General features: G+C 26.2%; 1 protein-coding gene across 3 annotated transcripts; it reads left to right on the forward strand.

Moving 5' to 3' along the window:
• The first annotated feature begins 765 nt into the window (after positions 1-765).
• LOC145834322 (voltage-dependent L-type calcium channel subunit beta-2-like) lies at positions 766-24743 on the forward strand. Of its 3 annotated transcripts, none has more exons than XM_082941721.1 (13): positions 766-819; positions 1378-1430; positions 1713-1869; positions 2984-3223; positions 3610-3732; positions 4328-4520; positions 7289-7334; positions 14617-14785; positions 15387-15552; positions 19929-20080; positions 21125-21220; positions 22268-22411; positions 24163-24743. In XM_082941721.1, the coding sequence occupies exons 3-13, from the start codon at positions 1807-1809 to the stop codon at positions 24220-24222; spliced, it is 1452 nt and encodes a 483-aa protein (XP_082797847.1). In that variant the 5' UTR covers positions 766-819; positions 1378-1430; positions 1713-1806; the 3' UTR covers positions 24223-24743. The 3 variants fall into 3 exon arrangements, with proteins under 3 accessions (XP_082797847.1, XP_082797848.1, XP_082797849.1); XM_082941722.1 differs by having other exon boundaries at positions 2996-3223; XM_082941723.1 differs by lacking the exon at positions 1713-1869.
• Positions 24744-26207: the final 1464 nt, after the last annotated feature.

The raw sequence follows: 26207 nt of genomic DNA on the forward strand, positions 1-26207 counted from the left end.
TTTTATAAATTTAAACTGCAATTCCTTAAGTTTAAAAATTATTTTGTGTAAAGATCTTTTGAAAAAGAACTTAATTAATTAGTTTTTTCTAAGTTATATCAAACAAACACTTTTTATTTTTACTTTTAGTAAAGCATGGAAATTTGACATACTTTAGTGTTCTAAGATAGTAAAATATTACCTAAATTATAAAAAATAGTAAAACTAGATGAATAAAGCTGTTTAGAGTATAATTTTTCGTCTATAGTTTGAAGTAAGCAAAAATAAATGCATGTTTTATTTTAAGTTGGATTTTTTATTACTCAACTTAAGTGTATATGATGATTCTAAAATGTATGATATAAATTTATATACCAATCTTAAAAGGTATTGAAACTAAACGATAGTAAATAACCGTGAAATTTGACATTTAATACTTATACAGTATTATAAAAGATGTTTGTTAAAAAACAATAAACAGGTTAAAGTATGTTTTTTAATGCTTATTAGCTTGTTTAAAAAGGTTTAAAAAAACTATAATTTACTATAAATATACTAAAATAGTCACCAACTTAAAGTAAAACAATTGTTAAGTTATTAGTATGAGTTTTATTAGAACATCATTATAAAAAAAAAATATATAAAGAATCATTGAATGCATATTATAGTTTGTAGGTTTTTTTTAGTTTTAAAATATGAAAACTGTTTATTTACAAAAAAAACTTAATTAGTTGTACTTGGAAAATATTTCAATTTCTACAATCTAAACAAGTATCATACTTTTACAGATAGTTATGAATAGTATAAAATCAAAAGAGTCGTTAGTATAACTATAAAAAGGTTAGTTTTAATAACCTAATTAAATTTACTTATGATAAAAATTAATATTTAGTTTAATAATAAGCTCTTTTTACTATGGCATATTTCATTTTAACTTTCATATTTTTTATTTAAAGCTTTTAAGCAGAGCTTGTTAGGGTAAATATATAATTATTTAACTTAAAAATAAATTACTATTAACATAGAATATTCTTAGTTTTAGTCAAATCGAACGAACACTTGTTTTTATATAATAATATTACCATAAAAAACATTTAGTTTAAACTATAACAAATTGACTAAATTCATACTTAATATGTAAAAAAAAACAAATTTAATTAGGTTTAATTTTTAATGATTTTAAAAATAATAACTGAACTTTTATTAATATCTTAGTTAAAATTTTTGTTTTTAATTTTACTCATGCATACAATTTTTTGAAGGTTTTGAAGTAGTTTTTCGATTTAGCAAGGTTTAAAAGTAAAAGAAATTGAATTCTACATTTAAAGCTTTTGTTATAATGATAGGTAACAATATTATTTGTCCTTTTTCGCTTTGAACTAATTTTTTTTTGAACAGAACGACTAATGAATACAACCAAGTACAAAGAATAAATCTGCAATAGTTTTTAGGTATTTAATAGTTGATATTTAAATTATAACTATTATGCTTTGTGTTTCAATGAATATTTTATTTGAAAATGAATACTAATACTTGATTAAAATGTATACAAATTAAATTACTTTATCATTTTAAAGGCAAGCTAAACGTAAATTTTAAAACTTTTTATGGAATTAAAAACCTTTTGTTTTCTTATAAATTAAGAAAATTAAAATTGAACTAAATGTTTTTGTGCTTATAAACAAAACTAACAACAACATACTTTACTGATTTGTATTTGAATTCATTTTCAGAAGTAACCTCATTGCCATTCGTCTCATTTAAGCAACTAATACGTCACCTGCTTTTTATTTTACGTCATCAAAATCAGCATTATTACGTCACGACATGAAAACCGCTCGTCACCACGACTCGAGTCTGAGCGGATCTTCAACAAACTCTGGGATTCGGGTGACTTTTATAGCTTATATATTTATACAGATAATTAATTATATTATAAATTACTCATTTTTATTCTTTAAATGTGATGTTTAGGTTTAATCAATATCAAATCTTAAAAGTAATATTTCTCAAGTCCTCTAAAGTTTTTGTGTGTTAATTTCATGATATTTAATTTCAATAGTTATTAGATATGGTCATAATATCAGATTTGGACTAGAGCAGTAATATATTAAAGGTCTTGTGTAAACAGTTAATTTTTAATTTTTTATTTTATGATATAATTATAACAGTGTTAGCTAAAAAAGGTAGAGTACAAATGCTTAAAATTTCAATTAGAATTAAAAGTCCTAAGTGGTACAAAATCCTAACTTAACCCTGAGAGGAACTTTCCTCATCAATAAAAATCTAGTTTAATCTTTTAGTAGTTACAGTGCATTTCTAGTTTTAGTTGCCTTACACTTTTATTAGATAAGCAAAATAATAAACAGTATTTTTTTCTGTATTCAATTAGCTGCTTTATCCGAAAGGCTTATTTATTATGTAGTGTAGTCCTTCAAAACGTTTTATACTTAATTATGTTCTAAATTTATTTTAGTTATGGCAAACATGTGACAAAATTTTACTTTTTTGTCTAGGCTTTTACATAAGTTATTTTTAGTAAACTTGATATGAATCTTCACTAAAAAGAAACACACAAGTTATACAGTTGTTTGAAAAAAATGAGTTGAATTTTTAAATAACATAAGATGTAAACAGCAGCACTTGATCAATTAAATATGTAAATAAATAGTTACATAACGTTTTTCTTTTACTTCATACATAACAAAATGAGTAAAATTAAAAGTTTACCAACGTTGTTTTAAGATACTCTTTAGCTACAAATCAGCTAAAAAGTGTCAGTTTACCAATTAATATAAAATAAGTTTGAATAAAGCTTTTAACTCATTCAATTGAAGATATATTTTCCCTTTTTCGGGGATCAAAACAGTCTTTAGGGAGCAATTCACTAAGTAAAGGAAAATAATGAAACAATATCTTATAATATTCACATTTAATTAAAAAATATAACTAACAAAAATTACTCATACAATATTCACATTAAAACATGTGAATCCCATGACAGGGATCAATTCAGTCTTTGGGCAGCCAGTCCGAGATGTACTCCGCAAACTACCAGCAGGACCAGGGCTCCAACTACCACGGGGACGAAGGGAGATCCCCTAACTACCAGGGTTCCGGTTACCAGGGAAGCCCCTCGGGTTACCAGGGAAGTCCTTCCGGTTACCAGGACGACGATCAGGGGGCGGACCGGAGCAAGGAGGTGCAGAAGGAGCTGGCCATGGAGAAGCTGAGAAAAGCGGAGGTTTGTGACGTCATAGTTGTTACGTCATAAGTATGTTGTTTGTGACGTACACTTTAGTCATAGAGATTCTAGGACTTTTGCGTTTTAATAAAGTAATGTGAAATATGTAGTCCTACCCAAAATGTCAGCATAAGAAATAGTTTTCAGCTTTAACAAGTTTTTTATTGATTGTCAGCAGTATTTTAAATAGTGTTTAAAATAAATTTGCAACCGAATTTTTGTTTTGAGAACGCAACGTTTGCTGTTCAATAAAATTGTACATTTGTACATAATTTACTAAAATTGTTCTGTGTTCACAGTTATAACATGTAGCGTTTGCAACGTGGCACTGATGTTTCTAAGAAGGACAAATACATACATATTTACACAATTTACAACTTTTTCAGCTTCAGCACGTGGCGTTCGCAGTTCGCACAAACGTTTCGTACAAGGGCAGGGACGATGATGACGTTCCGGTTCCGGGCACCACCGTCAGCTTTGACGTCAGAGATTTCCTGCACATCAAAGAGGTATAAATGTTGATGTTCGCTTTTCTTTGAAATATCATTACTTATATGTACTTGTAGCTTTTGAAAGAAATTCATAACGTAAGAGCCTACTTTGATATTTAAGAAACTGAAACTAGTTTGAAATTTTTCTGGCTGTTGAAAAACTCAAGGTATAAAAAAATTTTTTTTACGTATTCTCAGTTAGTTTTTATGACCTAGTATCCAAGCTTGATAAATAATGTTGTTTCTAACTCTTGGTTTTAACTATTTAAAAATTTCATATCTTTTATAATTTAGGCTGACTCATGTTAGTTTGTCGTTTAGACTTTGGTCACACAGGCTGGCTTTTACAAATCAAAAAGTAGCAACTTTAGAACAAGATTATTTTGATTTACGAGTTTGATACATTTTGATAATTGTTATACAACTAGTACGTTTTAAAAATATATTACGAAATAATGAGAACATAAATGTTAATATGTACACATTATCCATTTACAACATGACGTAACAATAAAAACACGACGAGTAATGTTGCATAGGGAGGCTGGTGAAGAAATAAATTGTTACAATACAAATAAACAAACTTGTAATCGTGACGTCATTATTGTCGCAGAAATACGACGAGAAGTGGTGGATAGGGCGGCTGGTGAAGGACGGGTGCGGGATCGGGTTCATCCCCAGCCCCCAGAAGCTGGAGCAGATCAAGCAGCAGCAGGAGAACTCCAGGTTCTACAAGAACAAGTCGGGTGGAACGAGCAACTCCTCCATCGATGGATACTCGAGAAAATCGACTCCTCCCACTAGCTGTTAGTTGTATTTGGTTACGTTGTAATGCATATACTCTATATTTTATACAACTTGAACAGGACATCTACACTATTTAAACATGCTTTATAGCTGTCAGTTTATTTGGTTGTAATGTACATTTTTGATACTGTTTAAAGTTTGAGAAAAATACTTACTCTACTTGTATATATTTTATACTAATACTTATATACACAAAAAAATCGACTACTCCTTCCAGTTATTAAATGTTAATTAATTTTTTATAAGTACAGTTATTTATTAGTTTCTTTTGATTTGATTTTTAACTGTTTTTGAAAGTTTACTTAATAATCCAATATCACCGACCAATTAATAATTTTGTATACTTTTGTTGGTATATTATATACATGTTTTTTTAAAAACTCTGTTATGAAATATAGCTTTAAAAAAGTTATTTTACATTATAAATAGGGCTACGTGCTTCATTAGTTTAAGTTAAAAACAACTTGTTTTTTTTTAATTGATTTTATAATTTTTATAATTATAACCGTAAAATATATATATATATAAAATAATAATATAATTTATATATAAATTAGTAGCACATACTTTAATTTAATATAGTTAGTATATCTTTTTAGATTATTTAAACAGCTTATAATAAATACAAGTTTTTATTTAATTTTATCTTATTTATCTTAACTTAGGAACAAATTTAACTAAAACTACTTTTTAGAATTATTATACTATCATTATTTGTTTTCTTTAAACTATTTATCAAACATTTTTATACTAAAAAATAACTAACTAATACTACTTATTTCATATTAAAATAATAATAGTTGAAAACAACTGTAAATAACCGCTACCTACAACTTTCCTTATTTTCAAACTTATATAGATATAACGATCGCAACATCTACATTAAACTTAGCTGACTTACTGAATATTGGCATAGTAGCGAAAATATACTACAAAATAGATTAAATTCAGGAGAAACCTTGTTTTGATTTTGGAGTTTTTCTTTCACAACAATCAAATGACTAATGATTTTTTTGAAAACTTTTAAAGAGTTGTATAAAAACTGTTCATAGTCATAAAAGATACCAGAAGTTTTTTTTAGGATGATTTGATTTGAGAAATGAGTCTAACAAATAGTTTAATTAATTCTCAACTAAAAAACATTTTGATAGTTCTTGAGGTCTAATTTTACTACATATTTAAAACAGTTGTACAACCTTAGAAATTTATTAAATGTGTTATCAAACTAGCTTCAATACATTTTAAGTTAGGTTATAATACTTAATTTGCTTAATCTAGGATGGGTTTGTACGTTTGTTTAATTTATTTTTCCATTCTTATAAAGATATTCTAAAATTTCAATACTAAAACTTCACAATTTATAGAAAAAATATACTTTTGTTTCTATACTGATCTAAGGTTTGCATATCTAAAGCGTTAATAGTTCTTATGTAAATAGTTATAGAACATTTTTTAATGACAGCTTAAAAAACTTGTAGTTTATCTTTATTCATAGAAACTGCTATCATTAAAAAATTGTTTCGTAATTTTTTTGTTTAGTGCTTTCACGTTAAGTTAAAATTGACCAATAAAAGTAAAGACCCACCAAGCTTTACCACTACAAACATTTGTTAAAAAAATTTTTTTTTTTTAATTTAATAAACTTCATTTCAAACTTTAAAAAACTTAGCAAACTTACACTACTGCTTTTAAAATTCAAGTAAAAAAACCTCAATTTTCTTTTTAATATTATCAGTTCGTACTATCTCCCAAACGAATTGAATTTCCACTCTAACTCAAACACTATTAGCAACTACTACTAGCCATAGCAGTCTGCCAGCTATTAAAATTTCTTACTTATGAATCATCATTATTATGAATTGAAATTTGTTGTGGTAGTTTATTGATAGTTTACATAAATTATTAGTTCTCAGTTTGTCTATGAAAATTGAATTTTGCATATAAGTTTTCATTGCTTCACAATGGCTCTAGTCTGTAAGCTGTTCAACTCAATTACTATCAAAATATCTCAGGGGAATTATGACTTGGTTTAAATACTTGTAGTACTTTTTACTGTAACCACTTTTAGCTATTTGCATAAAAGCTTCAGTTATAGTCAGCTTTTTTAGCTCGAGTATGTTGTTGTTTGAGCTCTACATTATGAAAAATTTGTTTATGCAGAACTTTTAAACTTTTTTTTACAAAGTTTCCATGATATTTAATTAAGGTTTAAATTATAAAGTAAATTTAATTAATGCAAAAACTAACCGTGTTTTGGTTACAGTTTAGTATTCTATACATTTTAAGTTATAGCGCTTAGAAATTTTTCTCACAATGGATTTAACCGAAAACCAAGTACTGACACTTTTTAATTTTTTTTAAACCGGTGGATATACAATTTAACACAAGCGTAATTAAATTATTGCTTTACGTAGAAACTTCAAGTGTTTGTTTGAAGGTCTGTACATGGTATAAAAACATTTTTAAACAGTTCTAAAGTATTTTATTGGAAAACCACAGGCACAGACCAAGGTAACCAAAATACTCCGTGTATTTTTAAGATTTTTTTTAGCGATCTTAAATAAATAGTTTTTTGCATAATTTGCGTATTTTCTGTATTTTATTAGTTATTTATTACCTAATGAACTGTATATAATTTTATCGTTTGTTCACACCTATTTTATATCTTATTTACCATTATAAATATATTATATACTATCTTTTTTAATATTGACACAGTTTGTATTATTATGTTGTATTCTATTAACTATTAATTATTACTTTTAAGATATGGACGATGTAGATGATGATGAAGACGGCGTGAGACAATTCGGGTGAGTTGTAAAAAAATATTTAATAATTAAAATAAACTTAGTGTGAGACAACTTGGGTAAAAAAACTTGAAAAAATGTTTACAAATAAAATATGGTGTGAGTCAATTTTGGTGAGTGAAAAATTTAATCATTAAATTAAAAAGTATAAACGAAACCACGGGTTAGCCAAACTGGGTGAATTTAAAAGCAAAATTTAAATACAAAAAATATGAATAAAATATTGTGTGAGACAATTTGGGTGAGTTAAAAATAACATGCGCATGAAACAAAATGTATAAAAATTGATGATTTTCAAACTATGAATGCTGTTAATGTTGGCCTATAGACCCCAGGGTATTCCGAAAGTCAGCGATAACTAGCAATGGACGCAAAAATAAATTGACTGGTAAATGGGCCACTTATAATAAAGTTGGTGATTTAAGTTTCTGCCAAAGGGATCAATTATGAAAACGAGTTTGGGAAATCCCAACGTACGTAAAAACTATTTATGTTTTTTATTTATTTTTAGTACTACAAGAACATTGATAGGATCACTTAAAATAAAAAATAAGTCTATTCAGTAAGATAAATTGATGAAAAATCAGTTGTTACATGTTTGGAATGTTCATAGAGTTTTAAGTGTTTTTGTAGAATTTTATTTTTTAGCTGACAATTTATTATTCGACCGTGAACTGATTCAGCCTTTTGGTACACCAAATTTAAAAGCAAAGCTCAAAAAATTATTTCAATTGATATTAAACAGCACATACAAGACCGCAATTGTGTCATTAAATAAATTTTATGCTCTAAAAGTTTTGCTGTAAAGGCAATACATTAGAAAAATCAATCAAACTAACTTGAAATTGCGTGAACACATTCTGTTGAAAATACTTACACAGCATTTGCATTAAAAAAATTCTTGTGCTTGAGTTGGTTCTCTAAAGTTTCAGAGAATCGAGTTTAAAAGCTTCTAACTTTGTAGATTTATTCATATATGACATTCTTGAAAAAGTTGTAAGCTACTTTATAAACTGAGATAAACAAATTTCAGCTTTGTTTTATTGTTTGATAAAACAATCATGAATATTATTTATAGATAAATTTTTTACAGTAATTTGTTTTATTTTTACTTTTAAACATTTCAAAAACATACGTAGTTTAGTTGTGTCTATATGTTATTTTTGCTGCAGTTATTTTGATTGCAGCAGTTTAATTAAATTAAGTTTGTATATATTTATATACGACTTACGTGTGCAAAAAGTAAATTTACCGTAAATTTTTTTTTACAAAAACCACTTATTTCTGACGTCAACGTATTGAAAATTTTAAAATAATTTTTTCATACAAATACAAATATATTCCAGACAGTTGCATAATGATTCGTTTTTTAAAAACGTTTGATTAAACCTTATAAAGGTGTGTTAGTTTTCGCTAATATAAACAGCACATTTTAAAATTAGTTTTTCTGAGAATTTTTATATATTGTTTATCAAAAAAAAAAAAAAATAAAACGCTCAAGTTTTGGTCCTAAGACCTGGTTTAAAAAAAAATTTCGGTAAAATATGTGTCCCTTAGTTAAATTTTGTTTATAGTTTATCATTATGAATAAACCTGAAAGACATTGAAGCCATGCAGAAAGTAGTCTTAGTAATTAATGTAATAAATTATAAAAAAAATCTCTTTCTGTGAAGTTTAGAACTCTAATTGCTTAATTATCAACTTGATGCATAATATTTCAAAAGATTTGACTAAGAACACAAAAAAGCTTGCTTTTGATAACATGGTAAAAATAGTAAACTTGCTTTAAACATGGAAATAGGAGAAACTTGAATTTTTGCTATTCAAAAAATCCCTAAAAAGAGTTATACTGGTTTTCTCGCGTTTGGAAACAACAGTTTCTCTTATGAAAGAGTGTTCATTAGAAAAAAGTAATATAATGAAAGTGCATGTGATAAAGTGGTAAAAATAGCAAATTCAGTTCACACATGCACACAGGAGAAATTTGAATATTTATTTCTGCAACTGTTGCAGACTTGCTATTGATTTATAATCAAACAAATTCAAAGACTATTTATGCAGTTCTGTTTATTTTTATCCTATTTGCAATACTCGAGTCTTTAGGAGAACGAACCCAGTCGTTTTGGAAAACTTTCTTTTTACTTGAAAAAAGCTTCTGACTTTACTCATTGTAATATTAATAGTATCAAAGTTGAATGAAACTTTTTTATGCTATTTTTAAACTTTTGTTTTAGATAAGACTTTATTAATTTTAAAGCACGTTTGGCAATTTTTTAAACACTATATTTATGTGATTACAATAAACTCTGTAACTGTTTTGATTAATATCAACTGATTTATATACAACTAAATTCTGTTATTTCTATCTCTGTTATTTTTATTCTTTTTGTAATACTTTAGGAGAATGAACAGCGTATTTTTTGCAAATTTTCTATTATTTCTGTTTAAAAAAAAAAACAGCTTCTACTTTACTTATTATAATGTTGATTGCACAAAAATAAAACGAAAATTTTTAGCGCTACTTTAACTTTATATTTAGAAGGAGACTTTACTATTAGACTTTTTTACCAATGTTCTATTCTTTTCATCTAAATTAAATAATTTTTTACTTAACAACTATAACGTAATAGTAACAGTAGTATCAAAATTTGCTATTTTTTTGCTACTTTTAATTTTCAGTGTATTTGCTTTACTTGTAGTACTTGAGTCTTTAGAATTGGTTGTTTAAAATTTTTTTTTTCTTTTTACCTCAAAAATAAAAAATCTCTATCTTTAAACAAAACGCAATTTTTTTATTTATTATTTAGGTTATTTTTAACTTTTTTATAAGATAAAATTTAAACTATTTATGTTTGTTAATTTGTATAAACTATTGTTATTTTAATATGAACTCAGCTAACATAAAGTCTATTGCTTTTGCAAATTTTTAATTCTTTCTACTTAAAAAACAAACATTTTTTGTCTTTACACAAGTTAGTCGTATCGAAATAGCTATACTTTTATTTAGTAGAAAATGTCGGTTTTTCAAATTTTTTTTTCTTACAGGTAGCTATGTAAATGTATTATACAATCTTAAGTACAGCACTTTTATATATAAAAACAGAGCTTTAATAATACCACTTTCAAATGATAAACCTACCTAAGTGTTACATGTTTGATTGCTGCAAAAACAATGCAAATGAAAATTTAAAAAGTTGTTACAAAATATTTGATTAAAAATTTTATATACGTTACTTTGAAGATACACTCAATATTTGCAGTAACATTAATTACGATACATTTGAAGAGTTTCTGTTCTTGTTCGCTCTATTTAAAATTTTCACTACTTTGATATTTTTTTAATTGTGTTAATCTCAAGTGTATTGATGTAGAGAGTTTAAAAACCATAACAAATATTAAGGGGTGGCTCTTTGCAATTTGCCAGGGTAGCGTGTATACTTCTTACAAATGTAAAAATTTCTAATCTCTAAAGACTGTTGTTCACGGTCAAATACGTATGATTTTAGTTTTCTTTTACTTGTGTCTGAAAACTTTTAAGTCAACTTGTGCCTCTATTTATTCACAAAAAATAAACAGTGCTTCCCTTAACTCATTGCCTAGAGTGGCCTTTGGAATTTTATAAGTTACTTGAAGGCTTAAACTAAAATCAGTAATGAACGTTTATTGTAGGGCTTTAAAACTTTGACCCAAAAAGAAATTAACTGGACTCAAAAAATTGAATCATGTGTATTTGTGCGTTTTACTCACAAATAAAAAAAAACAATTATTAGTTAACTATTCAAGTTAGCACGTTTAGTTTGTGAGCATTATAACAAAATTGCTCAATGCGTTACGGTTAATTCGAGTTAATATTGGAATTATAATTGCCGAGGTCGCATTTACACTTAAGAGGTTAATGAAAATCAATTGCAAGTTCAAAGAAAATTCTTATATATATATATATATATATGTATATATAACTATGTGTTTAAGTATATAAACTTATAAAGTTTAGCTCCTTGTTTTAGTAACTGGTCGCATTTAAACTCTTGTATATTGCTATGAAAATATCTTAGTCAATTATATTTTGATATTTAAAGCCTACCTTTTTCAGGTTTTGAAAGAAAACACAAACACTTCATGTAAATGCAAGTGTGCTTTAAATAGGCAAAACCAAACAGTAATATTAGATTTTTAGAAGTAAGTTTTATATGTTTTAGTTGTTTTGAATACCTTCACGACTAATTAACTTGGTTTGTAAAAGTCTTCAAATACTAAGGTAGTTGTTTCTTTTATAAGTTTTTCTCTGTCAAAAATACAACTTTTAGAACTAGATTCGATTTTTTTTAAATTTCTGTTGTAATCTGTATTAAAATTAAACTTTTAAACATTACATTTTTTTCGTAAAATTAGTATGCAGTTCATTATTTTAAATTTGAAATAAGATGAACAGTTTAACAACAGAAGCTGAAAAAAACAATTTAGCAGAAAAGTTGTATAATGACATCTACAGCATAAAAACAAAAACAATTTAAACCATACCAGTTTGTAGTACATAGTAAACTTTCGATTTGTTCATTTTAACAACGCCACCGCACCGTATAATGAATCTTGATTAAAACTGGAGAAATTCAGAGTAAGTTTTATTGATTTTAGTCATCGCTCGCAGGCGTTTTAAGGGCACGTCGATAAATTACATATTTCGCTGAAATCTAATCGAGTGAGAGTTGAGAACTTGCGAGTGATTTTAGAGGGATGTTAAAAGTTAAAGAGTTGTTTTGTGGTTTTAATTGAAGAATCGTACAACTTTGATCATTAATGTTGTTTACTTTTACGATTTAAATAGACTACATATTTTACTGATATAATCTAGTGAAAGTTGAGAACTTGCGAGTGATTTTAAAGGGATGTTAAAAGTTAAAGAGTCGTTTTGTATTTTTAAGTAAAGAATCGTACAACTTTGACCATTAATGTTGTTTACTTTTACGATTCAAATAAAATACATATTTTGCTGAAATTTAACCGAGTGAGATTGTAGAATTTTTTTTGAGATTTTTAGGGGGATGATAAAAATTAAAGATTTATTCGATCACTAAGCATGGTAGAGTCTTTTTTGAATATCTAATTTACTGTTTACGGTTTGGGTAAGACTTTTGTCCGTAAAATTTGCGCTTAAATAAATTAAAAGATTCACTGCAATTTAATCGAGTAAGGGTTGAAAATTTTTAAGTTTTAAAACTTGTAGTGGGATTTAAATTAGCAGAGTTATTAATACTTTAAGTAAAGTTTGAAGTAAAGTTTTTTTTGAGAATCTACTTTTTCGTTTACTTTACGATTTGAATAAAATTTGTGATATAAAATAACAACATTTTTCACTGCACTTTATTGAGTGAGATTATTTAGAAAAATGTTGTATGTGACGCACCTTTTAACATTTTGAAAAGAAGAATCGTATCAGTTTGATTGTTTGTTTAATTGTGTAGTTTTGATAAATAAAACTTGTAGTTGTAATAATAACAATAACTCTAATTATAGCCTTGTTATTTCGAAACCGATTTTTTTGGATATTTTAAATTTTTGAATATTTAGGATGCTGTAAGATTTTTCTTAGAACTTAATTGATTAAAAGAATGAAATGGTATAAACTTCTTCAAATTTCATTTTTTTAGATAAGAAAAGTTTTTTAATTGGATTAATAGATTTCATCGAACATCATAATTGAATGTGCTGGTAAAAAAATAATTTATTTTCTTTTTTATAAATCTGAAATGTATTTGCTATGAAAAACTTGGTGATGTTTTCAAAAGTTGTACTTTTGTCTAGTAAGTGCTTTGCGATGAAAAAAACACAATAAGAATTTAAAGCTTTTTGAATAAAACAAGAAATATTTTTTTATTTAATTTCTATTCTTTTTAGTTTCAATCTACGTAAGCTACCTTAATGGATCAGTTCAATTAAATTATTTTAAATGTTAACCTTTTTTGTTGCAAAGAAAAGAATTTTGTCTTACACAAGCAAAGTAGTTGTAAAATTCATCAATTTAATTGCTTTATAATACTTATGTCAGCTGGTTTTTCTTATGTGTTTTATAACAAGTTAAGTTTAATTTAAGCTTCAGAAAAAAAAAAACTGTATTATATACGTCAACATACCCTTTTTTTAAAGCCAAAAGTTACGTTGAAATTTACGGGGTGCTAGTTTTTAAAGAAATTGTAGTTTATACCCCTTGGTGCTACCATTTTTATTTGTCTATTTTTCTAAGTTGAGGTATCAAATTTTTATTACTAATAAATTAGCTTTTATAAAGATAAGGTGCTTAAAAATTTATTTTTAAACATGAAATTTGTTAACTTTTCTTTACAATGCTCTTACAGTTTTTCTGTTTATTATAACACAAACTCGGAGCTTTGTTCATACTTTTATCCAGTTTCAACAAACTTGACATAAAATATACCGTGTAAAATGTGAATTTTTTTTTCTTGCGTCTAAAGCATACTATTTGGTTATTAATTTGTAAGTTTTTAGTTGAAACCATATCATAAAAAAATATCTATCAAGTGTGACGTTCGTTTTACCACAATAATTTTGTTAGTTTGAATAGAAAAATGTATTTATGGTATTAATGATACTTATGTACTTGATTTACTGAAATGAATACTTAATCCTGAAAGCAGGGTTGCCATAAGTTAAAAACTCATGCACGTATATAAAAAAAGTAAGCACTACTTGGCTCTACGGTTGGGGCCGTTACAGTAAGTGTCTTAAAAATTCCAAACAAAAAATTACCACAATCGTTACTGTAACAAAACATCTTTTGACACAACAGATAGTACATAATGACTATTTACTAGCTCCCGTGCTTCTTCTTTATGTTTTATACCACCTACGAATCCTACTTCTAAACGTTGACAACCATGTTGTTAAGAGCTACTTGTTCATAATTTGTTATACCATGTAGAGTTACATATATACTTTCTTTTCTCAATTTTCATTTAAACAGAAACAGACTTGTTAGTTCATAGGCTTCTTCGTCAATATACAAAATGTAACCACCGCCTACGAACTTTTTTCCATACGAAAATGATAACTTGTTGTTGAGAGCTACTTATTCATTATTTGTTAAACCATGTACAATTACACATACATTTATATATTTTTTACTTAATTTTCTATTTAAGAGAACAGAATGACGTTATCCAAAAACTGTGTTGTTTAGATCTACTCATTTATCTTATTATTTTATTGTCCTTCAAACTATATGCAATACACACTTACTGTAATAATTGTTTTAATTTTCCCCTAACAGCAACAAAATGTCGTCGTCGTCTCTGCAACAGGGAATTCCCCTGAAGGAGATGGGTGGAGGGGGCGGGAGGAGAAAGTTCTTCAAGAAGCAGGACCCCGTTCCCTTCTATGACGTAGTTCCCTCGATGCGACCCGTCGTGCTGATCGGACCCAGTTTGAAGGGATACGAGGTTTTATATTATTATTTATTATTTTTCTATTTATTTTTGTAACTAGTTTCCCTGTCGTGTTGACCGCACCATGTTCAAAGGTGGCCAAGTATAAAGTTTTATATTTAAAACAAGCATGTGTTTAACGAATCTTTCTGAAGATAATTTGAATGTTTTCTACTTTTTTAATTGCATTATTTTCGCTCCACGCGAATCGTCTACATATGCTGTTTTGTCACAATGTGTGAGATCTTGGGACATTATAATTTCTAACTTGTTTGAGACGTCACAGTAAATTAATTGCTTTATTAACAACATTTGGCCCTCATAGTGCAGAAAGCACCATGTCATTAAGGCTTATGGTATAAATTTCTAACTACGAAGGTGTTTTCACAAACTTATTTATGACCTTACACACAAACTTATTTATGACATTACAGACAAACTTATTTATGGCGTCACAGATAATTCATTTATGACTTCACAAAAGCTTATTAACTTAATGTTATATGCGGACCAGAAAGTACTAAACATCAATACTTATAAACACCTCTAATCATTTTATAGTTGATACACACATTTATTTATGACATCACACAAACATACTTATGACGTCACACAGGTGACGGACATGATGCAGAAGGCGGTGTTCGACTACCTGAAGCACAGGTTCGAGGGGAGGGTGTCCATACTGAGGGTGTCGGCTGACATCTCGCTGGGAAAGAGGAGCGTTCTGAACAACCCGACAAGGAGGGTGGTGGAGAAATCGATCGCAAGATCCAGTCTCGGTTGGTTGTTTTGTTGTATTTAATAGAAAAATTTATAAAAATGTAAAAAATATTTATTTGTAAGTTTTTGTTAAAAAAACCGTAACATGATATTTTTTGTTATAAATTATTCAAAATTAACCACAAGATGTAGTATAGGTTAATGAAGTTGTGTTGTAATTGATATAAAATCTACAAAAAGTTGATTACTTGTTTTTTTGTATTTAATAGAAACGTTTATGCCAAGATCTAATACAAATTACTAATATTGGTAACATTTAATGCACAGTCTACACAACATCAAGCTAACACTTGTAACTTAAAGTAATTGAAGAAAAATCAACAGCAAGATCCGGTCTCGGTTTTATACTTTGTAGCAATTGATTTATAATGTATATAAAAATAAGTCCTTCTTTGTGTTTTGTAATAACAAATGGAAATTTTTTTAAAAACAAGACATTATCTGTACTTGTAAAATTTTGACTTTTAAAATGTCAAGTTTTTGGTTATTTAATACAAAATTGGTTGAAATATCCACCACTAAAACTAGTCTTGGTTTAGTGTTATTTAAGTAAAGAAAAAAAAATATTATGGAGGTTGTTATTTTAAATTAAAACGTACCCAACATACTAATCCGAAACTTTAAAAAGATTAAAAATAATTTTGTATACGTAAAAAAAAAAATTCTTACCAAGTTATCTTAAACACTATTTTATTTTCATACGATACTTAACTTAATGGGCAAACCTGCTCTTAGGAAACCTCCACTTTTTGCCTGATGTTTATATCTAGAGCAAGAATGTGACTTGAAAATTATTTGCTAGATTAAATGTTTGTTATCTTAATATTTTTTAATATTTTCAATTTAATACTTAGTATATGATTCATAAAAATTGTTTGCAAGTCCAAAGTTTTTACAATGTATCAATAAAAGTCGTTAATTTTTGCATTAATAAATTAATAAAACTTGATGATTTAAAGCAGCTTTTATGCAAAACAGTAATCAATAATACAGAATAATGAATCAAGTTTTTACAGCTGAAATAATTCTCGACTCAAATTTTATCATCGCATAATTAGTTCATTAATATTTCACGATTTCATCTATTAATTTCAAGATCAACTCAAGTTGTCCATATAAAGATGTTGATAAAAGTGTTGTTTTGAACATATACATGCTCTGTTGAGAAATGTAAATGACTTTTTATTCTTCTATATTTAAACAAAAACTTGAGACACGATTCATTCAAAAAATTTTTTAATGAATTTTTCTCAAGTTTTTATATAATATATGTATTAAAAAGTACTTAATTTTTTTTTGTTTGAAAAACAAGATTGATAGTTTTAATTTGTAACAATAAAATTATTAAAAAGTTTAATATATTGACATAACTATTTAAAATAAAGAACCTTTGGTTACAAAATGCATTATGTGTTTTTTTTTTTACAATTCACAAGACAATAATTTTGATTTGTTTCTATAATAAATTAAATCAATTTCTACAACAGTAAATAAATACGCTTATAAATGTCTTTATAACATAAATAGTAAAAAACTTAGTAAGTTTGATAACTTTATTATTATAATTATCAAAAACAAACTAAAACAAATTTCCACTATTTTCTTATTTAAAATAATTTAAAAAAAAAATTATTGTCTGGTTTTAAAACACATAAGGTCTCGAGACATTGTTAAAAAAGTTTTCGCTTTGAAAACGTTGTTTTTATTTGTATTTTGTTGCATTTTAAACGTGCCTTGTATCTTTGTTTTGACCAAAACAAAGAAATAAATTTACCGAAAGTTACAAACTCACTCTTTTTAAGTTTTAACATGCATTGAATTTTTATGCTAAAAAACACTTTATAAGATTGATAAGTTTAGCTGAACCAGTTGCAAATGTTTTTAAACTTTTTTGAACTCGTTTTAAAGGTTTCATGTTTGTGAAAATTTTGTTTTTGTTTTTCAACCTTTGAGCAAATTTACATTATAAATAAAGTTTCAAACATTTGTAATATTGTTTTTTTTTACAATTAAGAAATTCAAAAATATCAATATAAAACACTTTAAAATATACTAAACTTGTGTGCTTTTTATTTTTATCAAAATTTTTATATAAAATTATTCAAAAAATTTCCAGAAATTGTTTATGAAGTAAAAGTTTTGTTTTGTAAAATAAAAATAAAAACATATGTAAATTTAGTTTTATAAAACATACTAATAATAGTTTTTGTGACCAAACTGTTCTTTATACTTTAGCTATCATAAATTTACAGTAAAAATATCTAAATTTTAAAAGAATGATTTAAATACTTTTTATATACTATAGCAAATGCCAACTTATGCAGTTAGAAAAATTAAAACATTTTTTCAAAAACACAATTCTTACAAGTCTTTATTTAAAAGCCTCTTGTTTTTAGTTATTTTTGTAAAATTTTAACATGTTCAATAATTAAAAAACAAAATTATAAGAAAGTTTTCAAAATTATTATTATCACTAAAGTAAATACAGTAAAAAAAGTAAAGTTTCTGCTAAAAACGATATCTTATTTTTTCAGAACTTGCAGAAGTTGCGCTCGAGGCAATTTATTATTTATAAGTTTTTTCGGTCCTTATGACGTCACAACGAGCTCGAGTAGAGTATATCCGCATCGCAATAACGTACAAAACACCTGATATATGTATATATACTTATTTATATGTTCTTTTATTTATTTGCATTTACACATGTATTTATCTATAAGCCTGCTTAGTTTTGCTTATCTACGTCATAGTTGTAAGATGTTTTTTTACAGCTTGTTGCTTTTACACTTACTGTATAAATTGCAAACCTTGTATATATATGTATATATATCTATACCTATTTATATGCACTTATACATACATATATACTTGCATTTTCAAAATAAGCTGGCTCAGACTAGCTAGTTTTGCTTATCTACGTCATGATTGTAAGATGCGTTTTTACAACTTATTGCTTTTACTACTTACTGTATAAACTGTAAACCTGCTCTATGTGTATGTATATATGTGTATTTTTTGAGTTTAACTATTGTTAATTTATTTACATATTCATTTTGCTTGATAAAACTAAAGTTGTTTTCTGTCCACTCATAAGCTATAAACATTTTCTTCTGTTTTCAGTATTTGCTTTCAAAGTTTGAGAATAAACTATTATCTGTTTTTGTATGAGGTTAATGAAAAGTAGGCTAGTAAAGTGTATAAAATATAATTAAAGTGTGTTATTTAATTTTGGTTCACAAATCATATACATTATGATAAATATACAATAAAAAATAAAGTGAACAGATTTTTTACTTGCACATTTGTGATGCAAGTGGTATATACTTAAAATTTTATGTTAGTGGTTTGAAAAGTTGCAGTTTACTTAGAAATACTTTTTGTCATATATTCTATGACAGAATAAAAGTGCTTTATTTAAGAAAAAAAACTTAATTCTTTATCTAAATATTTCATGATTTATTTACACTTCATACTTGCATGTAACTGCAATCTGTGTATTGAACATTTTAAAGTTTTTATCTGTTTTTAAGACGTAAAGCAGGCATTTGACATTTTAATGTAAATAAAATTTTGAGATTTTATTGTTGTAGTTATTTCGTGCTTACAAACTATGTACTTGTATTTCAAAAGTTATGCTTTGCTTAAAGGGAATTTTCGGTTGTATAATTGTTTTTATTTATTTCAGTTAGTATTGCAATATCTGTTATAATTTACTGTATTTATAACAACAAAAATTCTTATGTTTTAAAAAGAGTAATATTTTAAAGCATTATAAGAAAAAAGACTATTGTGTTACTGATATGTTGCGTTAAATTTTCTGTTTAAGTGGTTCAGGTTTTGATGCAATAGTCTAATAATGATGTACAAAAAAACTCAATAATAATAAACCTTCATTCTCGGAAAGTTTTTGTTCCTTTTACCTTTAAAAGCCACTAAAACTTATCAACGCAACGTTAAACAATCAAGGTTTGGAAACCCATACACTCAAATATGTTACATATACTCATTTTATTTCAATTAGCTTTAACAGTACACAGTGTAGATTTTAAGCTTAAATCAAAAAAGAAAAACTATCACAACTGAGGTACAGAAGGATATAGATGTAGATTTAAAGTTAGATTATTATTAAATGTACAAGATTCAGGAGCTTTACACATTTTAATGTGCATTGTACCTGGCTTATTAGATTTGTAATAATAATATTCTGAAATGATAACTTTTCATGGTTTATGCATAACAAAAATCCAACACAAATAACAGCTGAGGTCCAACGTGAGATAGACAGAACATACATTCAATTTCATATCATAAATACATAAAGTTTATAACGTATGTTTATAAATATTACAACGGTAACAACAAATAAAATTTACAGCCGAGGTCCAACGTGAAATAGACAGGATATTCGATTCGGCGAGATCAATGAGACTCATCGTGTTGGATGCGGACACCATCAATTATCCCAGCCAGTTGTCCAAAACCTGCCTCGCCCCAATTGTCGTCTGCATTAAAATATCCTCGCAAAAAGTAATTTTATAACTTTAATAGTTAAATAAATGTTTTTATTTCAATTAAATCGGTATCTCTGCATCCCAATACCAAAGCAAAAAGTAATTTTACTAAAAAAACTTTTTACTTCCGAGTATAAGTTAAAAATATTTCAAATCAATTTTAACTTTTGGTTGAAAAGATATATGCACCAAAGCATATTTTTACTAAAAGTAATTTGTTTCATAGAAACTTATTGTTAAAAACATTTTAGTTTTGATAATGTTATTCACAATTCTTTGACAACTGTAACAATAAATAGAAAAGTAATTTATCAAACCTTCATAAAAATGTAACAAAAAAAAAAGACAAAGTGAGATTTGATAAAATTTTATAACTTTCTAGATTTTTATAAAATATGTCTTTTTCTTTACCAAATTTAACTTTATTTAAAAAATTACTTTTTATGTGTTGAAATCAATTTTTTTATAGTGAAACTACATAATTTTGTCAATTTATCAAAATATACATAAAATTTTAAACGTCTAGTCAAGATTGTTCGACTAAATTCAGTAATGTATTTAACAACTTTATAAAGTATTAAAATGTCTTTTTTAAAACAAAATATATGTAGGTCTATACAGTACAGCGAACAACATTATAAATTATATTATATGGTACATTTACGTGAGGTGTTTTTTGTAAATTAACACAAAAAACTAAAGAACATGTGAACTTGTTTATTAATTTATTTTCTCAACACAATCAGTGTTGTAAAATAATTAAATAATACTGATGTAATACATTTTATATAATAAACTAAAGCCAAACATATTATTTCATTTAATCTATGAAAAACATTATTTTTTTCTAAATTGTTTTACGTTTTATTGATCTATTAAACTTAAATGAGCCTCTATAAAATTAAAATTAAAGTAGTGCGATTCAAAATATTTAAATACTTTAGAGGTGCTACAAAGATTTTTCAAATTCCAGTGTTGTTTTATTAAAAAACTATTTTATCAAACATAGTTAAATATTTATAAATTTTAACGTTTTCTAAAATTTTGTACACAACTTAAGGTGCTACAGAGATTGATCAGAACGCGAGGAAAATCTCAGATGAAATACCTGACAGTTCAGATGGTAGCTGCTGAGAAGTTAGCTGCTTGTAATCAGGTACAAATATATATAATTTGTAAAAATTTAGTTTATTAAGTTAATAAACTTATTTCTATATACATATACATATATTGTTTATAAATGTTAACAGATGAGAATTTTTTAAGTTCATAATAAATATAAATTTACTTTTTTTTTCTCGTAACTATAAAATTTTATTTTTTATTAGAAATTTCAATACAAGACTGTTTTTAAGTACTTTAAGATAAAACTACTAATTTGTAAACTATTTCAATCTTTTAGAAATTTCATCAAGGTCTCTTAGTAAGAGGTTAAACATTTGCATTAATTTTTAGCGTTTTCACTTAGTTAGCTTAATCTTAAAGTTTAAGACAAACCAATTAAAATCACCATTTATATTTTTAGCTGTAATAAAAAGGTAATTATTGTACTAAAAATTAATCCAAATTTTGTTGACGAATGTTCAGTTAATTATGAATTTTAACCTTTTACAGTTAAATTGAGCAAATACTTAGCAGTTATATTTTTACAGTAACCTGTTAGGAGTTGTTGGTTAAACTTTGGCTTACCGTTTTTGTAGAACTAAATTAACTAAATAGAAAACTAGCCTAGTTTATTTTGTAATTTCAAAGAATACTAAATGTTTAATTGATTTGCAATCATTGATTGTTTGAAAACTTTACAGTTTTGCAACTATTGGACTAAAATAATTGAGTTCTAATTTAGATATTCTACAAATAATTAAGTTAAAACAAAACATTTTGCTAAATTTTTGAAAAAAAAATTCTGTCTAATAGTCTAGCTAGATAATTGTTTAAGATTAGAGTTGAAGAGTATTTGTTTTTTGTCAGTCGAACAGTATCTTGTGCTGCAAGTAATTTTTCTTGATACTATTTCCTACAAAAACCTGTATTAACCTTTCAAAAAAAATTTTTGTGTATTAAAAATAAATAAAAAATCACCAACATGACTTATTTAGTGTTTTCACTGTTTGTACAGTAAGTTGTTAAAAGTAACTCTAAACAAAAAACAAATATTTTCACAAAAGATTTTTTTTATGTACTTGTAACTCCTCACCAACAGGACTTGTTCGATGTGGTGTTGGACGAGAACAAGCTCGAAGACGCGTGCGAGCATCTAGGGGATTACCTGGACACGTACTGGAGAGCCACTCATCCGGAACAGAGGTCCCAGCAGCAGCAGCAACAAAATAACTCTTCGTTACAGGTGGGAAAAATATCAAATAACAGCACTTTTTTAAATTTAAAACACAAATTAACTCTTCATCGCAGGTAAAGTAAAATAAAATAAATTCTTTCTAAAGGTTAAAAAAGTAAATGAAAAAAAAAAAAAATAACAAAAATCAAAAAAACATGTTACAGGTCAGTTAGAAAAAAAAAAGGAGAATCATTTTACACTTTAAAATAAAGTTTCATTACAAAATGTTAATTTTTTAAGGATTAGTAAAACCTTTATTTTTAAATTTAATAGAATATTATTTAAAGTTAGTAACTAAGAGTTCTTAAAAAAAGTATATAACTTAAATTTCGTATATGAAAAGTCTGCATGTTAATTTACGATTGTTTAAAGTGATAATTTTTAACCTGTACTTTAACATTAGTTGAAATCAAAATACTTGTTAATGTAGGCAAGGCTCTTAAAAATGTTGGAAAATACAGATTTGTACATTTGTATGATCAGTTATGTAATGTTAAAAGTAGACAAAGTGTTAAGCTGTTAAATTAGTTTTGATAAAAAGTCAAAGCTAAATCCTACTTGTAATTCTGTAATTAGAAATTGTAGCACATTTTAATTGTTCTTTTTAAAAGAAGTTCTTACTATTTTTCTTAAAAAAGCTGTACTGCTATAAATAATTTTACAACTTTTTTAATCCAACTTTTGTTCCAAAACGTTTTTAAACTAAATTTAATAATTGATTTTTGTTCGACCAAATTTGTTTTAAATAAAAGTTTTTAACTTTGTTTAAAACAATTTGATTAAAAAAGTTTGTTCAGTTTATAGTTTAGTTTTGTTTAATTTGAATGTTTTATAGTCTTTTCAGTCAATTTAAAATTTGTATAAGTTAAGATAATATTACTTAGTAAAAAAATGTTTTAAAATATCGAAACTAAATATTTTAATTTCCTTTATAAAATTCAAACTATGTATTTCGTTTTTGTTTACACAGTTTTAAAGGTTGTTTTTAAATTTTTTGAATAAAAAAAATACTTATACAAAGGTGTGTGTATCAATATTAACCTTTTTTACAAAACTTAAAAACTGTTTTACTCGTTTAATGGTAGTTTATTTTTAAAAATTAACAAAATTAATTAAATAATATATTAAGCTAATGTGTTAGTACACTTTTTTTTTTTTTTCGTTATTATTAAAATTTTACAAATTAAGTCAAGGGTAGATAACTGATTATTAATATGGACTGGATATACGAGACAAAGTTTTTCTTTACGGGCCAAACTAATCTAAAATTGATTTTCCCTGATGTTTTAATATTTACCATAGTAAAATAGTAAACTTTAATGTATAACATTTATTTTAAAAACATATCGTTACTTTTCACAAGCAGTTTTTTACTAAATGTATTTTATTTCTGTATGGCCTGAGTACCTTGATTTGCTGACTCACGAGTTATTTGTTTTTACTTTTCTACTTAAAACACATACTTAGTTGTTTGGTCAAAAAGTAATCAATATTTTTTTACTATGTTTATATTGTGATCTAGATACTGAACTTTTCGCTTATTTGTTCTAAAATACAAGTGCAGTCAACGTTCTTAAATGTTTCGCATCTTAAAAAATTTGACTGTATTGCATTATGTAACTTAGTAAAATTTCTGCATAACTTATGAGTTTTGTTGATATAAACTTACTTAAATTTTCTAGTACTGTTGCATAAAATTAAAATACTTAAACTAATAAAAACTTTATAATAAAAACAATTAATTATTTTTATTCTCACAGTTAAACGTCATTTCCTCTTTGAAGCGAAACTTAAGCTTTCGTTCTTCGAGTCCTCATTGACTTTAAACAAAACACAAAATCAACCGGAAACAGAAACAAAAGGAAGAACATCTATGACGTCATAATAAGACACATTTGACGTCACAGAAAGTTTTGAAAAATTATGACGTCACAATTATGACGTAATGACTAAATTGCATGCTTCATCGCTGTATATGGTGTTATGTGTATAGTTTTTATTTTTAATTTGTGGTGAAAATTAAGTGAACTTTTTTTCAATTAGAAGTTTTGGTAACGTTCTCCTGAATTAAATTTGTTGATTTGAAAATTAAGTTTCTCTATAAATAAATCTTGTATAAGGTGCTAGATATCAAAACTCAACACAGCTGTGCAACTGACTTGAAGCATTTTTAGATATTTTTTATACACATTTTTTATTTTCGTACTTTTTTATATATCGGCACTGCAGTTTTTTTATATTTATTTTTAATCGATGCATTAATGCTGCGAAATCTAAAAGTATTTTGATATTGTTTTTACCTGAATGCAAACTGAATTAAAATATTTCAATTAAACGCAACAATTAATGCTTAGTTAAATTAAAGTAAATAGTAGTTAATTAATCTAGTAAGTGTTTTTAGTGTTATGAAGAAAGAAAAAACGTTCTTCAAAAAATGTTAGTAACATATACTGTATCCGTTTGGATATTTAATGGTATTTTTACACCTTTAATCTGTAAAAGTTTGGTTTTGAAAAACTTATCAATATTTTTTGGAAAAATAATAATTTCGTAACTGAATGAGAAAAGTATACGTGATTCTACTGGGGTACGATCATAAAACTTATAAATGTTTCAGTTTCAAAAAATTGCTAACTCTGTCTTTAAGTTTAATTGCAACCTTAAGTTCCAACCAAAAATAGACATGTTTAACAGCATTAAAGATTTAAGTATAAAAAAAGCTTTTCTTAAAAAAGTACTAATTAGTAAAAATAGTTTACTAGATAGACACCTTAACTTCACGAACTCAGACGAAGCCATAGTTTTTTGAATAAAATTAAGTACCCAACAAACTTGCATAGGTTTACGTGTTGCGATTTATATCATGTAAATCGAGTATTTATATATCGTTCAAAATTCATTTTAGTAGTGGAAACTATGTGATATGTCATAAAAAAAAAACTTTTAATGGTGAACACTTAATTAATTTAGTCATGAACTGTGCATAATTTTTCGGAGTGGATAAAAAAAAAAGTTTTTTTTTATTTAATTATACTAGTGAGATCCTTACTTACCAAAACAAGCTAGACAGCTTAGTTTAGTGTTTAGCACAGGGTTTCCCAAAGTGGGCCATGACAGATACTCAGGGGGCCATGAGCAGCAAAGGGGGAAGAGGGGGGGGCATGAGTAGTAAAGGAGCCACAGGGGGGCCATAAGGCCATAACTTGAAACACTTACACTAGATATTCTTGAGTTGCAGATGAAGAGCAAAAAAAAAGGTCTTATGTGTATTTTATGGTAGTTTAGAAACTTACACTAGATATTCTTGAGTTGCAGATGAAGAGCTAAAAAAAAAAAAAAGGGTCTTATGTGTATAGTTTATGAGTAACCTATATGTTAAAGGGGGCCATTGCTTTTTCAAACTCTTTAAAGGGGGCCATTTGCAAAAAAGTTTGGGAAACCCTGGTTTAGCACTTCATCGATATTTGAATAGGATTCATAAAGTAGTTTATTAATACAAGAAAACCATAATATAGTAATAAAACCATAATATAGTATAGTATAGTTCAGTTATCTTTTAAAATCTAATAAACCTCATAACTAAACAAGCGATATTTACACTCGCGCATTTTATTAATCATTCGTTTAAGTTCTTCCAACCTACAATCAGACGCAGGAAAGGATCTAAATTTTAATCTTTTGCTGGTAAAGCTCTTTTTAAGTTTTAAATAACAAATCTTAGTTTTTCATTTATTTTACTTAATATTTAATAAATAAAGTGTTTCTTATTCAATAAGTTTCGTCGTAGAACATAATAATGTATTAT

The sequence above is a fragment of the Thalia democratica genome, chromosome 4 (genome assembly GCF_965202585.1).
Source record: "Thalia democratica chromosome 4, ktThaDemo2.hap1.1, whole genome shotgun sequence".
NCBI classification, from domain to species: domain Eukaryota; kingdom Metazoa; phylum Chordata; class Thaliacea; order Salpida; family Salpidae; genus Thalia; species Thalia democratica.